The sequence below is a fragment of the Furipterus horrens genome, unplaced genomic scaffold (assembly GCF_987537825.1).
Source record: "Furipterus horrens unplaced genomic scaffold, mFurHor1.1.pri manual_scaffold_9, whole genome shotgun sequence".
Lineage (NCBI taxonomy): Eukaryota > Metazoa > Chordata > Mammalia > Chiroptera > Furipteridae > Furipterus > Furipterus horrens.
The window spans coordinates 49114985-49132355 of NW_028327179.1; the positions used below are offsets into that span (position 1 = coordinate 49114985).

The 17371-nt window shown below is 38.0% G+C and overlaps 2 protein-coding genes across 2 annotated transcripts in view; one reads left to right on the forward strand and one right to left on the reverse strand.

The window, feature by feature from the left end:
• Window positions 1-17371, reverse strand: part of FBXL13 (F-box and leucine rich repeat protein 13) — a 311775-nt gene that overhangs the window by 147302 nt on the left and 147102 nt on the right. The window contains 1 exon segment of the mRNA XM_090286732.1: window positions 2333-2385. Within this exon segment, the coding sequence (XP_090142858.1) occupies window positions 2333-2385 (53 nt within the window).
• Window positions 1-17371, forward strand: part of LRRC17 (leucine rich repeat containing 17) — a 51563-nt gene that overhangs the window by 15286 nt on the left and 18906 nt on the right. The window contains exon 2 of the mRNA XM_090286733.1: window positions 4584-5482. Coding sequence (XP_090142859.1) covers window positions 4711-5482 — 772 coding nt within the window. The 5' untranslated portion in view covers window positions 4584-4710. The remainder of the gene's footprint in view (window positions 1-4583; window positions 5483-17371) is intronic.

Consider the following 17371-nt stretch of genomic DNA (forward strand, 5'->3'; position numbering starts at 1 on the left):
AAAAACTGTTTGAGTGTCTACATTGCAGAATGACTTATAAATTTATCCATAATGCACTCAAATATTTCTGAGGATAATATATTCACAAGGCCAGCTCTTTAGAAATCAAAGCTTTTTGAATGAATGTTATCCAACTCCTTAAATGTAAACTTGTGTCCCAGTCTATGTCTTAGAGGGAAAAATATAGTAAAATATACCTGGATAAAATGATCCTCCCAGTATATTATTAGATTCCAAGATTGGAACAGATTTTGATGTTCACAAATTTTATGCAGATGGCACTGTTTTGTCTTTCCTATCAGAAAACCAAATTTAAGGAATATGAACTCTTATTCAAGTGCAAAACTGAATCTCCTTGAAGGCAAGAACTGAAACTTGATTCATTTTTAAATCCCTGTAACACCTATATTAAATTTAAAAATTCCCTATATATCTTTATACATAAAGATATACATCCATTAACATAGTAGGTACCAAAAATATCCACAGAAGGAACAGAATACAGGAGAAATTTGAAAGAAAGAATGATAATGATGAGACTGGGAGGCAGCAAGGAAGAACCAGTTAGGAAGCCTCTTCCCTGTGCCAAGGGGCATGGACTTCATCCTAGAGCTGGTGCTTCACGAGGGCATGACACCACCAGGCCCTTCACTCCTGTCCCTCCTGTCTCCTCAGGGACTTGCTCCATTAGTTGATTCAGGTGAGTCTCCACCAGCTTTTATAAGCCTAAAACAACCCTGCCTCTATTTTCCTTCTGCCACCACCTTATCCACATTTCTGGAAAGATAAGTTTAAACCTAATGCCTCATTTTCTCACCTCTTGTCCACTTTGCAATTCACTACAATTAGATTTCTTCTCAACATTCCACGGAAACTGTTCTAGCAAAAGCCACAAGTCACCTTCTAGTTCTCCAATCCATCAGGGACTGCTCAGTCCTTTTCTCACCTGCTCACTTTGGTAGCTTTGTTCTGAAACTCTTCACTCTTGTCTTTTGTGACACCTCTCTGTTTTCAACATACTTCTCTTACTATACCTTCTTAAGATCCTTTGCTGTTTCTTCTCTGACTCTTCCTAAGAGTAAACATTCCCCAACATTCAATTCTCAGTCCTCTTCATTTCCCATACCTTCTTTCTCTCTTGATTGATATTATTTATTTGAAATGTTAATTATAACATAAATAGATGTCAACCCAAGATGGAATCTCAAGTTCTAGCCAATGTTGTCCATTACTTACTAGTTATCTCCATATAGTTTTATTCATTAAACATAGAGATGATGGGGCAAAAGTAGGTTTACAGTTGTTCAAAAAGAAAAAAATACAAGAATTAATAAATAATAATACAAGAATAAACTCTGTTTTGTGTACTTACAACTGTAAACCTACTTCTGCCCTACTCTGTATTATGGAGTATTTACTGCATGCTGTAACTACAACAAAGTGAGACACATTTCCTACCCTTTGGGGTCTTGGGCTAGAACCACTGTGATTAGGGCTACTGATGACAGGAACCCAGAGGAGCAGCAGCAAAGCCTTTCCTGGAAGTCAGTGTTGTCTTGGGAAAGGAGGTGGGTTCTCAAATAAGCCTTAAAGCCTGCCAAAGAGGAAAGCAGCACCTAAGGACTAAGGGAAAGAGTATTCCAAGTGAAGAGTACAGCTGAGAAAAGGTGGAACAGCAAGAAGCAGCTTAGTGAACCAGCCAAGAAAGCTTCTGGTCATTGAAACTTCATATGTGAGACTGGGAAGGGAGGCAGAGGCAGACCACAAAGGATCTCCAAGAACTTTGACTTTATCCAACAGTGTAGATGATGAGTGTGTGTATAATGATGGAAAATGGGGGTGAAATGGTTGGATCTGTTTTTTTAGAAAGAGTATGAAGTGCTCACAGGGTGGAAGACAGATAGAAGGTAGAAGAAAGCCTAGAGATAGGGATCAAGAAGGAGTTGTCTAGGGTTACATGTTCATTTCCGTCTTCTTTGGCACTGCCACCTTGAAGACTATGAAAATGAGCCTATTGTTTCTGCTGGATCTCAATTTTCTGTCTCATACACACATGGCCTTAAATATAAATATAGTTCATGTGTGTGTAATTGTTGAATAGTTTCCACTTTCCGAAGACTCCAACCTTGGGCATATATCTACAGGATTAATAATAGCATTATATAAATGGGATAAAACTTGTTGCCAATGTTTAACATAGTTTGCTTTTTTCCATATTTAATCCTAAATGAGCATACAGCATGTATTTTGGCAAAACCTCTGTGTATTAGCACTCCAATGTAGCAAGTCCAAACCTATGTAAACAACAGTAAAATAAGCTTCTTATACTCACCGTAAGTGTCGGACAGTCAGAGACATTCAACTCTTGCAAATTTTTACAGAGGCCTAAATCAAACAAGTGACACATCACTAAACAACATATTACAAATGTTTAACTTAAAGTTTTTCCATCCTACATTCAATGTGATGTAGTCATTAGAAAACAAACAAAAACCTTGGCAAGGAACTTATTCTAAGTATTGGTTTCTTTTCCCAGAAAAATGATTTCTTTTGGCTTTAAGATTAAATATATACACATGTTTATTATAGTTTGAGGATTACAGAAGTAAGCAGAAAAGAGAAAAATACTACTTTGGGAAAATGGTATATATTTAGAGTTTTAAGCTTCAAAGCACGAATAAAACCAACCTTCTCTTTTTGTAGCATGACTTCCTGTTCATTTTTTTAAAATTTGTTTCCTTTTAACATTTTATTATGAAAAATTTGAAGCATACAAAAGTTGAGAGAATTGGAGAATTATACAATTAATATGCCCACCACCTAGATTCTACAGTTTATATTGTATTGTGTTTGCTTTATCACATATCCACTTGTGCATCCATCTCTCTATTCCTCAATTCATCTTATTTTTTATGCATTTTAAAGTAAGTTGCAGACATCAGCATACTTTCCCCCAAATACTTCAGCATGCATATCAAATAATTCAAAAACCATAATAATTAACAAAAAGTTTATGATTATCTTAAGTTAGATTGACACACAATTTACAATGAATTACAGTTAGAGAAGTGGAGGGTTAAAAAGGCCAAGTGCCTGATTAGCTCTGGTCCCAGAGGCAACTGTACTGCTTATAGTCTTGCAAGGGAGACAGGTACACAAAGAGCCAGGTGGCAAAGTGATACACACACAATTAGCACGCTGGGTCTAGACAGACAGGAAGTAAAACTCCAAATCTGAGACAAAAGAGAAGCATTTAGGAGCAGGAACATGAAATGTGGATAGAAGGATGCTTGAGGCAAAGAAGAGGGGTGGTATTTTAGGTGGAGGAGACCCCATCAAGGAGGAAAACTCCAGGCAAGGGAGTGATCCTGGCATTCACACTGCTACAATGAATAGAAACACATGTGCCATTCATAACCACACAGCCCCACAGTAATAACAACAGAAATGTTATTAATTATAAATCCATCTTGAACATTTCTTTCTCTGTTAAGAATGGACTATGTCCTAAGTAATAAATGCAAACCAAAACCACTTTCAGGATTAAAAATTGGAAACAATCCTTTAAAATGTGCAGATCTTAGCAGTCATCAGTAATGCTTGCTAAGGAAAAATAGATTTCCCCCCAAATATAATAACTATGTTTATGAGATTAATATTTTAATAGAATAGTTACTTGAAAGTCATTCATGCATTCACCAAGTTTTTGTCAGGAACCTGCTTTGTGCTAAAAACTCTACAGGTGCCAGAAATACAGCGGTGAACAAAATAGACAAAAAAATCTCTGCCTTTATGGAGCTTACATCCCAGTTTGGGGATGGAGGGGGACTGATAGTAAACAAAAGAAGTTAAACAGATACTTTGACAGATGGTGATAAGTGCTCTGGAGAAAAAACAAAAGAGCAGCCAGCAAATGGAAAGGGGTGTGGCTTCAAATACAGCAGTGGCAGAAGTGTCTGCACTGAGAAAGCAATGTTTGAGCCAAGCTGTGCAGAAGATAACAAGGATAGTTGCAATTTACCCTGAGCATTTCTGAAGTCCACATTCAATGTGATTGGTGATTGGGAGACTATAAATGAAAGAAAAGAAAATAGCTCAGGAAGATGGCCATTGGAGTTCTCCTATTTGCACATCTCAAGGCTGTAAGGAGAAACCCCTTCACTTCTTGAATCCAATGTGATGATCAGCTTACAGGTTTCCGTTTTCATTATGCTAAGCCCTACCCTTGTGGAGTACCTCCCCTGGACCAGGCACTGTAAAGTGTCTTATACACAGGAGCCCGGTTCCTTCTCTCAACAATAGTGAAGATATCCTCAGTCCCATTTTACAGATGCAGAAGATGAGGTTAAATAATTAGCCTGCGGTTGCACAGTTAAGCAATTAGGAGAGTCTGGATTCAGACTCAGGGCTCAAAGATTTAGCCACTAAACAAGGCAGGTAGGAGAGTGCAGAGCCTTATACATCACTATTCTTAATATGCTTTTATTTTTTGATATGCCTTTGCTTAAAAAAAAAACAAAACTGCTATTATCTGTCAATAACAGTGCTCACAATGGTCCTTTTCTTTTTTTCCTGCAACCTAGGGACTCCACCATACCTCAGCTGGATCTCATTGTTCCTGGTCTGCGTTAGTTAAGATTACCCAAACTTGGATTTCAAAGGAATAATTTCATTGTCACGCTAAGAAATTAGGGCCAGCTGGATGTCAGGATGCAAGTGGTTACCATCATAACCCTGCTTTTCTTTTGTAAAGCGGCTGAGCTCCCCAAGGCAGACCCTGGGGGTGTGAAAAATCAAACTAATCATGGCCTGGTGGCTAGAGGCCGGAGAGGCTCCAGCCCCATCAGACGCTCTGCACCAGACCTCCCCTGTGAGGTGTACACATATCTTCATGAGAAATACTTAGACTGTCAAGAAAGAAAACTACTTTATGTGCTGCCTGGCTGGCCTCACGATTTGCTGCACATGTTGTTAGCAAGAAACAAGATCCGCGTATTGAAGAACAACATGTTTTCCAAGTTCAGAATGCTTAAAAGCTTGGATCTGCAACAGAATGAGATCTCCAAAATTGAGAGTGAGGCTTTCTTTGGTTTAAATAAACTTACCACTCTTCTACTGCAGCATAACCGGATCAAAGTCTTGACAGAAGAAGTGTTCATTTATACACCTCTCCTGAGCTACCTGCGCCTTTACGACAATCCCTGGCACTGTACTTGTGACATAGAAACACTTATTACAATGTTGCAAGTTCCAAAGAATCGAAATTTGGGGAACTACGCCAAGTGCAAAAGCCCAGAAGAGCTAAAAAATAAAAAACTGCGGCAGATAAAATCTGAAGAGTTATGTAACGAAGAAGAAAAGGAACAATTGGACCCAAAACCCCAAGTGTCAGGGAGACCTCCAGTCAGCAAGCCCGAGGTAGACTCTTCTCTTTGCCACATTTATGTGTTTCCCATACAAACACTGGACTGCAAAAGAAAAGGTTTGTAAGTTCCTTACTTTTTCATTTTCATGTTCTTTGAATCTTATAACTTTCTACACCCAACCATGCCTTGAAATTTCTGGTGTAACTTCCCCTAAAAATATTTCTCCAATGACAATGGAACCTACTCCAAGCTTTTCTGAAGTCCAAATTCAAGATGGTTGGTGATTTAGGGGACATTAGAGGAAGTTAGGAGGAACTGTGTTTAGAGTCCTAATATTTTATTTTTTGCAAGTTCAAAGAACTGTATTTGTTTATTTATTCATTTATTTTATTTTGGTTGGTATTTTTAATTGTATTTTTCCATTACAATTTATATTCCTTATACCCCCTTCTCCTCCTCACTCACCAAACTGTTGTCCATGTCCACAAGTCCTTTCTCCCTTTTGCTCAATCCCTCCACCCCCAACCTCCCCGTCCAGTAGCTGTCATCCTGCTCTCTAGGAGTCTGTCACTAATTTGGTTGTTAGTTTAGTTTGTTCATTAGATTCCACATATAACTGAAATCATATGGTATTTGTCTGTCTCTGACTGGCTATTTCACTTAGCATATGTTCTCCAGGACCATTCATACTGTTAAACTTTCTTCTTTTTTCTATTGTGTAAATGTCCCATAGTTGTTTTACCCACTTATCTGCTGATGGACACTTGAGCTACTTCTATATCTTGGTGATTGTAAATAATGCTGCAAAGAACATAGGGGTGCTTATGTTCTGTTGAATTAGTATTTCAGGTTCCTTTGGATATATTCCCAGAAGTGGGATCGCTGGATCAAAAGGCAGATCCATTTTTAATTTTTTGACGTATCTACATACTGCTTTCTACAGTGGCTTCTCCAGTCTGCATTCCTATCAACAGTGAAAAAGGGTTCTCTTTTCTCCACATCCTCTCCAGCATTTGTTATTTATTGATTTATTGATGATAGCTATTCTGACAGGTGTAAGGTGATATCTCATTTTGGTTTTAATTTGATTAGTGATGTTGTGCATCTTTTCATATATCTATTAGCCATGTGTATGTTTTTCTTGGAGAAATATCTATTCAGTTTCTTTGCCCATTTTTTAATTGGATTGTTTGTTTTTCTGGTGTTGAGTTTTGTAAGTTCTTTATAAATTGTAGATATTAACCCCTTATCAGATGTATTGGTGAAATTTTTCTCCCATTCCATGGGTTGTCTTTTTATTTTATTGATGGTCTCCTTTGATGTGAAAAAGCTTTTTAGTTTGATGTAGTCCCATTTGTTTATTTTTTATTTAGTTTTCCTTGCCTGGGGAAATATATCAGATATAATACAGCTATGAGTAATGTCTGAGATTTTACTGCCTATGTTTTCTTTTAGGTTTTTTATGGTTTGGGGTCTTACATTTAAGTCTTTAATCCATTTTGAATTTATTCTTGTGTGTGGTGTAAGAAGGTGGTCTAGTTTCATTTTTCTGCATGTATCTGTCCAATTTTCTCAACACCATTTATTGAATAAACTATCTTTAGCCCATTGTATGTGCTTACTTCTGTCAATATTAATTGTCTATAAAGGTGTGGGTTTATTTCTGGGTTCTCTATTCCATTCCATTGATCTATATGTCTGTTTTTATGCCCATATCATAATGTTTTGATTACAATGGCCTTGTAGTATAGTTTGATATTCGATAGCATGATCCCTCCACTTTTATTCTTCTTTCTTGGGATTGCTGTTGTGGTTCCATATAAATATTTGAAATATTTGTTCTGGTTCTGTAAAATACAACTTTGGAATCTTGATAGGAATTGCATTGAATCTATAGATTGCTTCAGGAAATATGAACATTTTAGTGATGTTAATTCTTCTTATCCATGAACACGATACGCTTCCACTTATTCATCTCTTCTTCAGTTTCTCTGAAAACAAGACTTTTGCATCCTTGGTGAGGTTTATTCCTTGGGAATTTAATTCTTTTTGAAGCAATTGTGAATGGGATTGTTTTCTTAATTTCCCTTTCTGTTTACTATTGGCATATAAAAATGCAACTGATTTTTGAACATTAATTTTGTATCCTGCTACTTCGCAAATTCATTTATCAGTTCTAGAGTTTCTTGGTGGAATCTTTGGGGTTCTCTATGTACAGTATCATGTCATCTTCAAATAAAGAGAGTTTTGCTTCTCTCCAATTTGGATGCCTTTTATTTCTTCTTTTTTTCTGATTGCTGTGGCTAGGACTTCCAGTACTATGTTGAATAAGAGAGGTGAAAGTGGACAACTCTATGTTTTTCCCAATCTTAAGGGGAACACTTATAGATTTTGCCCATTGAATGTGATGCTGGCAGTGGGTTGTCATATATGGCCTTTATTATGCTTAGGTATGTTCCCTCTATTTTCACTTTGCTGAGAGTTTTTATCAAAAATGGGTTCTGGATTTTATCAAAAGCTTTCTCTGCATATATTGATGTGATCATGTCATTTTTATCTTTCATTTTGTTTATGTGGTGCATCTCATTTATTGACGTGTGAATGTTGTACCAATCTTGCATTCCTGGAATAAATCTCACTTGATCATGGTGTATGTATGCTTTTGATGTATTGTTGTGTTTGGTTTGCTAACATTTTGTTGAGGATTTTAGCATCTATGTTCATTAGGGATCCTGGCCTAAAATTTTCTTTCTTTGTAGTGTCTTTATCTGGTTTTGTAATTAAGATAGTGCTGGCCTCATAAAATGATCTTGGGAGTGTTTCCCCCTCTTGGAATTTTTTGGAATAGTTTAAGAAAGAAAGGTGTTATTTTTTCTCAGAATGTCTGATAAATTCACCTGTGAAGCCATTTGGCCCAGGGCTTTTTTTGTTGGGAGGTTTTTTATTACTGCTTCAATTTTATTAGGTGTAATCTGTCTAGTCAGATTCTTTGATTCTTCCTGATTCAGATTTGGAAGATTATATGTTTTTATGAATTTATCCATTTTGCCCAGGTTATCCAATTTTTTGGCATATAATCAATCCTTTGTATTTCTTTGGTGTCAGTTGTTATCTCTCCTCTTTCATTTCTGATTTTATTTATTTGGGTTCTCTCTGGTTTTATCCTTATGAGTCTGGTTAAATGTTTGTCAATCTTGTTTATCTTTTCAAAGAACCAGCTCTTGAATTCATTCATCTTTTGTATTTTTTTAACCCCATTTTGTTTATTGTTTATTCTGCTCTGATATTTATTATTTCTATCTTTCTGTTCACTTTGGGTTTTGTGTGTTGTTCTTTTTCAAGTTCCTTATGTGTAGAGTCAGATTGCTTATTTGAGCTTTTTCTTGTTTCTGCACATAGGCCTATAATGCTATAACTTTCCCTCTTAGGACTGCTTCCCTGTGTCCCACTGATTTTGGGTTGCTGTGTTCTCATTTTCATTTGTTTTAAGGTATCTTTTGATTTCCTCCATAATCTCTTTGTTGACCCATTCATCGTTTAATAACATGTATTTAGCTTCCATGTCTTTGTATAATTTTCAGTTTTTCCTTGTGATTGATTTCTAGTTTTATAGCGTTGTGGTCAGAGAAGATGCTTGATATAATTTCAATCTAATTAAATTTATTAAGACTTGTGTTGTGTCCTAACATGAGGTCTATCCTAAAAAATGTTCCATGTGCACTTGAAAAGAATGTATATTCTTCTCCTTTAAGGTAAAATACTCTCAAGATATCAATTAAATCCATTTGATATAGTGGGTCACTTAAGACTGCAGGCTCCTTTTTGATTTTCTATATGGAAGATCTATCCATGGAAGTCAATTGGGTGTTAAAACCCCCTACTATGACTATATTTCTGTTGATCTCTCTCTTTATATCCATCAAGATTTGCTTAACATATGCTCCTATGTTGGTTGCATGAATGTTTACTAGGGGTATATACTCTTCTTTTATTGTTTCCTTTATCATTATATAATGTCCTTCTTTGTTTCTTTCTGTAGCCATGGATTCAAAGTCTATTTTGTCATAAATATGTTTTGCTAGCCCAGGTTTTTTTCCTTTCCATTTGCATGAAATCTCTTTTTCCATCCTTTACTTTTAGTCTGTGTGTAACTCTAATTCTGAGGTGATCTCTTGGAAACAGCATATATATGGGTTTTATTTTCTTATCCATTCAGCCACCAATGTCTTTTGATTGGAGCATTTAAGCCATTTACATATTATTCTTAAAGCAACCCCTTTAACATTTGTTGCAGTACTGGGTTTATGTTAACAAACTCCTTTACCTTTTTCTTTTCTGGGAAGCTCTTTATTTCTCCTTCAATTTTAAATGATAGTCTTATTGGGTAAGTAGCCTTTGTTGTAAGTCTTTGCTTTTTATCACTTGGAATATTTCATGACAACCCATTCTGATCTGAAAATTTCTGTGAGAAATTAGCGGACAGTCTAATGGAGCTTCCTTGTCAATAATTAACAGCTTTACTCTTGTGACTTTTAACTTCTCTCCTTTCCTTTAAGCCTTGCCATTGTAATAATGATGTGTCTTGGTGCAGGCTCTTTGGGTTCACCCTGTTTGGGATTTTCTGCACTTTCTGGACTTATGTGTCTTTTTCCTCAATGAGATTAGGGAGGTTTTCAATCGTTATTTCTTCAAATAGGTTCTCAAACCCTGGCTCATTGTCTTCTCCTGGTATTCCCATGATGTGGATATTGACTCTCATTTTCTAAAATTCTTTTTCTCTTTTGCTGCTATACTTAAGTACTTTTTCTACCTTGTCTTCCAAATTTCTGATTTCATTTTGTTTCATCTAACCTACTGCTTATCCCTTCAAGTGAATTGTTTATTCATATATTATATTCTTCATTTGTTTTTTAAAGATTTCAGTCTTTTTAAAAATTTATTTTTAATTATATTTTATTGATTATGCTATTACAATTGTCCTGATTTTTCTCCCTTTGTTCCCCTACCCCTAGCACCTCCACTCCTTCAGGCAATTCCTCCACTATTGTTCATGTCCATAACATGAGTATAAGTTCTTTGGCTACTCTATTTCCTATACTGTACTTTACATCCCCATGGTTATTCTGTAACTTCCTATTTGTACTTCTTAATTCCCTCACCTCTTTACCCATTCCCCCACAACCCTCTGCCATCTGGCAACCATCAAAATGTTCTCCATATCCATGATTCTGCCTGTATTCTTCTTGTTTGCTTAGTTTGTTTTTTAGACTCAATTGTTGATAGACATGTATTTTTTGCATTTTAATTGTTTATAGTTTATTTTCTTTTTCTTAAGTAAGTCCCTTTAACATTTCATATAATAATGGTTTGGTGATGAACTTTAGTTTTTTTCTTGTCTGGGAAGCTCTTTATCTGCCCTTTGATTCTAAATTATAGCTTTGCTGGGTAGAGCATTCTTGGCTGCATGTCCCTGCTTTTCATGACTTTGAATATTTCTTGCTAGTTTTTTTTAGCCTGCAAAGTTTCTGTTGAGAAATCAGCTGATAGTATTATGAGAACTCCACTAGGTAACCAACTGCTTTTCTATTGCTGCTTTTACAATTCTCTCTTTATTTTTAACCTTTGGCATTTTTATTATGATGTGTCTTGAGGTGGATCTCTTTGTATCCATCTTGTTTGGGACTCTCTGTGCTTCCTGGACTTGCATGTATATTTTCTTCACCAAATATAGGATTTTTTTTTTCATTTTTTTTTTCAAATAGATTTCCAAATCCTTGTTCTTTCTCTTCTCCTTCTGGCACCCCTACAATGCAAATGTTGGACCTCTTGAAGTTGTCCCAGGGGCTACTTACACTTTCTTCATTTTTTGCATTCTTTTTTTATTCTTGTTCTGATGGGTTTTTTAGTTTGTTTCTTTGTTTTTGCTTCCTTATGTTCCAAAGCATTGCTTTATTTCAATTCTCAACTTCATCCACTCTACTGTTGGTTTCATGTGAATTGTTCTTTATTTCAATTAGTGTATCCCGCGTTTCTGACTGGATCTTTTTTATGTTGTTGAGGTCCTCACTTAGTTTCTTGAGCATCCTTATAACCAATGTTTTGAACTCTGCATATGATAGATTGCTTATCTCCCTTTTGTTTAGTTCTTTTCAAAAAAAATTTTTAATGGGGGAAAGATGGGACAACTGTAATAGATCAACACTAAAAAAAATGGAAATTTTATTTATTTATTTATTTTTAGAGAAAGGGGATGCGAGGGAGAAAGAGAGGGAGAAAACCATCATTGTGTGGTTGCCTCTCACACACCCCCTACTAGGGACCTGGCCCACAACCCAGGCATGTGCCCAGACCCAGAATTGAACTGGTGACCCTTTGGTTCCTAGGCCAGCACTTGATCCACTGAGCCACACCAGCTAGGGCTGTTTAGTTCTTCTTCTGGAGTTTTGATCAGGTCTTTCATTGGGCCATGTTTCTTTGTCTTCTCATTTTGGCAGCCTCTTTGTGTTTGTTTCTATATATTAGGTAAAACTTTTTTGACTCAATTTCTTGGTAGTGTGGCCTAAAGTAGTAGGTGTCTCGTAGAGTCATGTGGCACAGCCTCCCCTATCACTCAAGCTGGGTACTTGAGGTATGCCCTTCATGTGAGCGAATATACCCTCCTCTTGTACTTGAGCCTTGGTTGCTATTGGTAGATCAATGGGAGGGGTTTCATCCAGGCCGATCAGCTGCAAGGATTGGCTGTGACCACTTACCACCAACCTCTGCTCTCCATGGAGGATCAGTTGTGCAGGAGCAAGTGGTGGTTCTCCTCAAGGTCTATAGCTATCCACTGGGTGCACTGGCCCTGGGGTTTCTCAGGTGGTGCAGGCCAAGGTCAGCTCCTACTTGTGTTCTCCCCAGGATCACCCTGCCTAAGCTATAAAACAATCTGAGATGGCTGCTACTTGTGCTGGGCTTGGAGATTCCCAGCCAAAGCCAAGCTGTGAATCTAGGCTGGCTGCTGCTAGTGCAGGGCCTGAGGCTCACTGAGGCCAGCTCTTGCTTCTTTGAGAAGATTTAGGGAGTTGTACAGCATGTGCCAAGACCAGCTATAAGTATGAAAAAGCAGTTTGGGTGGGCCCACTAAGTTGCATGGGGTGGAGTCTCAGGGGATCTCCAAGGTGGATCCAACAGTTTTAGCCAGGTTGATGGAATCTCAGATAGGGCACTAGCTTGCTGACTCTGGCTCTGAGGTGGAAGGGTTTAGGAAAGGTATAATGGTCTCTATTCACCTTGATGCCAGACACATCGGTTTCTCTCAGTATGCCAATGGTGCTTTCTAAGCTGCTACCCCAGTGCTGGAGCTCAGAAGGAGTTAGTCTGAGGAGGTGGGTTTGTGTTGGGTTTTTTGAGAGGAACTCCCTGGGCCCCAGCAATTTCTTCCACCGATTCAATCCCCACTGGTTTTTGCAGCCAGAAATTGTGCAGACTTATCTCTGGCACCAGAATCCTGAGATGGAGAGCATGGTGTGAGGCTGTGACTCATTGCTTTCATCATATCCCTCCCAGTTTTTTATCCACCACATGTGGGTGTGGGGCCAGCCCATTCCATGTTTGTGCTCTTCCTACCAATCTGGATGGATCTAATTTCTTTAATTCCATAGTTGTAGAACTCCCATTCAACTTAATTTATGACATTTCTGAGTGATGGTTGTTGTATATTTTAGTTGTAATTTTGAAGTGGTTGTATGAAGAGGTTAGCCATGTCTGCCTATCCACCATCTTGACCCACATTCTTTATATCTGACTCGTTCTTTTTTTAAATCATTTCTGTCTTTTTTCGTGCTGTTGAATATCCTTATAATCATTACTGTAAACTCTTTGTCTGATAAATTTCTTGTCTCCATTTCATTTAGTTCTTTTTCTGGAGAGTTATATTGTTCTTTCTTTTGGGGCTTGTTTCTTTCTCTTCCCATTTTGTCTGCTTTTTTGTGTTTGTTTCTATATATGAGGTAGATGCTCAAAGAGTCTGATTCAGATTTGTGTCAGATGCCACCTGTGACTGGCCCTGGTCAAGCTGTTGGAGCTATCAGTAATCCACAGCTCATGGCTTCCTCTGCTGAGTCTGGGTGTGTGCTGGATATTAAGCTGGCTTTTATCAGCACTGGTCCCTCAAGGAGGGTCAGCTAAAGTCTCAAGCTCCCAGAGATCTGCCTTTGCTGTTAGGCTCAATCGCTGAAATAGCCTCCAGTTGTACTCAGTAGCCTGGCTTAAGCTCCATGGGTGGGTGAGATGGATTTCTGCAGGTGGGGCTATTGCTTCTCCCCAGGCTGATGCTACTTGAAGGGCAGTGCTCTGCCCAAGAAAGATGGCTTCTGCAATATGGGGAACGACTGAGCACAGTGATTTTGGCGGCTGACCCTTCAGTTCTCTCCCCAGAGCCACCAACCCCAGTCTCTCTTCAGGTGTCTCTAGTCCATTTTGTCCTTTCTCTGCTGGAGCCCAGGGTAAGTGGCTTCAAATGAAATTTTGTGTGTTTGCCTTTTAAGAGGCTCTTTCTCTATATCTCTAGCCATCTCTACAGGTAGACTAAAACCTTGCTGCTTTTCACAGCCAGATGTTATCTGGGGTACTTTTCATGTTCTGGTGCTCTAGGCTGGGGAGCCTACCCCACACTTCTCAGAGAGAACCCTCCATGCTGATGAAGTATCTCTCCAGCACTTCAGCTGCCATCTGTGGGAGCCCAGCTACCCTTCTCACACCTCCAAACTCCCTACCAGTCTTGTTGTGGTAATGCAATTTCTTGTTAGTCCTTGGTTATAAGACTTCTCTCCAGCTAGTGTTTATTTGGTTATTCAGGATTATTTTCCCATAACTTACTTGTCATTCCAATTTGGTCCTGGAAGGAGGTTAGTATAGCTTCCACCTACTTCACTGCCATCTTGGAAGGTCTGGATTCTACTCTAATTTCCTCATTGTAAGCTGTGGCTGTAAAGAATTCCTTTAATCTTAAATTTAATGTAATTTAATTTATGTAGGTTAACCAGTAGGTACGAAAACAAGTGCAAATTGCTGTCTATATAGCCCAAGTTACCCCAGGTAAAGTCAAAACATGGTGTGTATCTGTGAGGAAATGATAACCTCAAGGAAAACCATGTGCAGAGCTGGACAAGTGAGAGCATTGTGAGAGGGAGGCCAAGTGTTATGCAGTGATGATGTATCTTATAATTTAGTCTTTATATTTTACACAAAAAATATTGAAAAAAATTAAGTTGAAATTAATCCAAGAACTATGAAACTAAGAGAATCTTTCCAGAATATTACCTACAACTGAAAATCATTACCAGGTTTTATATCCCACATAGTCTTTTGTTAGTACTGTGTAGGATTTGTACATACAAGATAAATTCATGAAATAAAATAGAAGGGAGGTTTTTAGTAATGTTCTTGATTTATTAGTGAAGATGTTCTCAAAGTGAGGTTTGGGAACTGCTAATCTACACTAGGATAATGGGCCAGTGTCTGATGTTCATTTCTGGCATGGATTCATTACTTATTTTTAATATTAAATTAAAGCCAGATGTCATTGTATTAGGATCTTATGAGGCATGGTATCATTCCTTCTACTTATTTCGTGAAATTTTGCTTTGTTCTGTTTCTTTAAGAACAGAAAGGGAAGGCTAGGAACATAGAGATTCTGACTCCTCCCAAAGGAACCATAGACAGAAATTAGTTGACACTGAAGCAGCAGCCAATCTGAGCCAGCAATAAATATATTAATTTACCAGCAAAGTAATGGTCAAGCCTTTCTCCCTTCTACCTGACTCTGGAAGGTGGCAACTAGTTAGATCACACATCTGCCATGTACCATGGGAAGGTTTCCTTACTATGACACCCTGTGAATTATATATAATAGGATACCATAGGAGAGAAATTACAGCATCATAACCTGGGAGATGCTGTTCGGGGATTCTCTGAATTTAAGTGTTTATTAATTGAGGATCTACTATGTTCCAGGTTCTCCTGCACACATACTGTCCACAATTGACTACCAGGGAGGTAGTAGTATCCCCATTTATGTTAAGGAAAATGAATCTCAGGGAAATTCAGTCACTTGCCTGAGGTCTCACAGGTAAACAGCAAAGCAACGATTTAAATGTTGGCCTACCTGAGTGTGCTGTCTTCTGCAATTAATCTGATTATATTCAAACAAACAGCTGTCTTAACAATGGAAGCACTAGAGAATTCCAGAAAAGTTAGTATATGTAGTTTCTCTGTAGCAAATAAGGTGGAATTTCCATGATGTTGTTATGGTGAGTAGTGCTTCATTCTGAAGAATGTGTTCTACTAGGATGTCCTTTGTGGTGCCTAAAAACTTGAATTAGAAAAGGTACTTGATATTGCTGAGGTTCTATCCTCAAGCTAAAGTTAATTTGCACTTGGTGCATCAGATGATAAAGAGTAAGTAGGCAAAGTTCATTAAGTATCTGAGAAAAAATGGCATCAACACAAAGTTAAAGACTTCTATAGTTAGACTACACTGCCATTTAAGAAGAGAAAGCTTGTTAGAAAATTTCTTTTTTACTGCTTTTCTATTCTTGGGCCATTCCATCCCTCTGAGCCTATTTCTGCCTTTGTCTTTTATTTTCCATGATTTTTTTTTCTCTTTCTCTCTTGCAAAAATAAATTATAAAAATAAAAACATTTTTATTGCTTTATTTTCTGTGCTTATAGTCTAAACACAGCCTTCCAGATATGCCTCATAAATTCATTCTCTTTGCTTTAAAAATGCACATATTATTTACTGGAAAGCAATGTTAATAAAATTTAATGACATACACAGCACATATAATATAGGGTCATGCACTAAAAGACAACTCAAGTTTCTCCACATGTTATTGACTTTGTAAGTCAGAGGCTATACTTTTTAGACTTAAAAATGTAGATAATTTCTGGTCAGGATGGAGGTGTAGGTGACATGCTTTTCCTACTTGCACAACTATAGAAAGAATTACAACCAGACTTCAAAACTAATCACACCCAGAACTGTCAGGAAATTAAACTGTATGGAAGTCTGACAACCAAGGATTTAAAGAAGACACATTCATCCCAAACACACAGGAGGGGCAGAGACATAAGGCAGTGGGGTTGGGAGGTGGGAGGTGGCAGCAGTGGTTGTGGTGGAACAGATGGGAAGGTTACCTTAGGAGGGACCAATCCCAGCCCCAGGCCAGACCACACAGCCCAGGGTTCCAGCACCAGGAAAACAGATCCCCAATACCCCTGGCTGTAAAAAACACCAGGGGTTGGGTTGTGGAAGAAACTGCCAGATTTTCGCCACTTAATGGGCCAGCCTGTTCTTAGAATGTATGCAAATGCACCCAATCTGAGATTTACCACGAGGGCAGCAGCTGGAAAGTTGCCAGTTGCAGGAAAGGAGTGAAATGACAGGAAACAGAGTGACAGGCAAATTGCCAAAAGCCAGGTGGCAGCATTGTCCCCTCCCTGAGCCCTCTCCACACAGCCACAAAGCAGTGAAGTGGGTTGCCCCACCCCGGCAATTACCTACAGCTCCAACCCACATGACTTACAGGTGCCTATTTTTACATAGGCTGTGCTACTAAGACAGGAATCGAACAGCTCTACCTAATACACATAAACAAACACAGGGAGGCTGCCTAATTGGGGAGACAAATAAATATGGCCCAGCTGAAAGAACAGAACAAAACCCCAGAAAAAGAACTTTGTGAAATGGAGATAGCCAACCTATCAGATGCAGAATTTAAAACAGTGGTTATCAAGATGCTCAGAGAACTCCCTGAGTATGGCAAAAACAAGAAAATAAACAAAGGAAGAAATGAAGGTTACACTAAGTGAAATAAAGAATATTCCATCAGAAACCAACAGAAAAGGGAGGGAAGCCTGGATTCAAACCAATGACTTGGAACATAAGGAAATTATAAACATTCAACCAGAACAAAGAGAAGAAACAAGAATTCAAAAAAAAATGAGGATAGGCTTAGGAA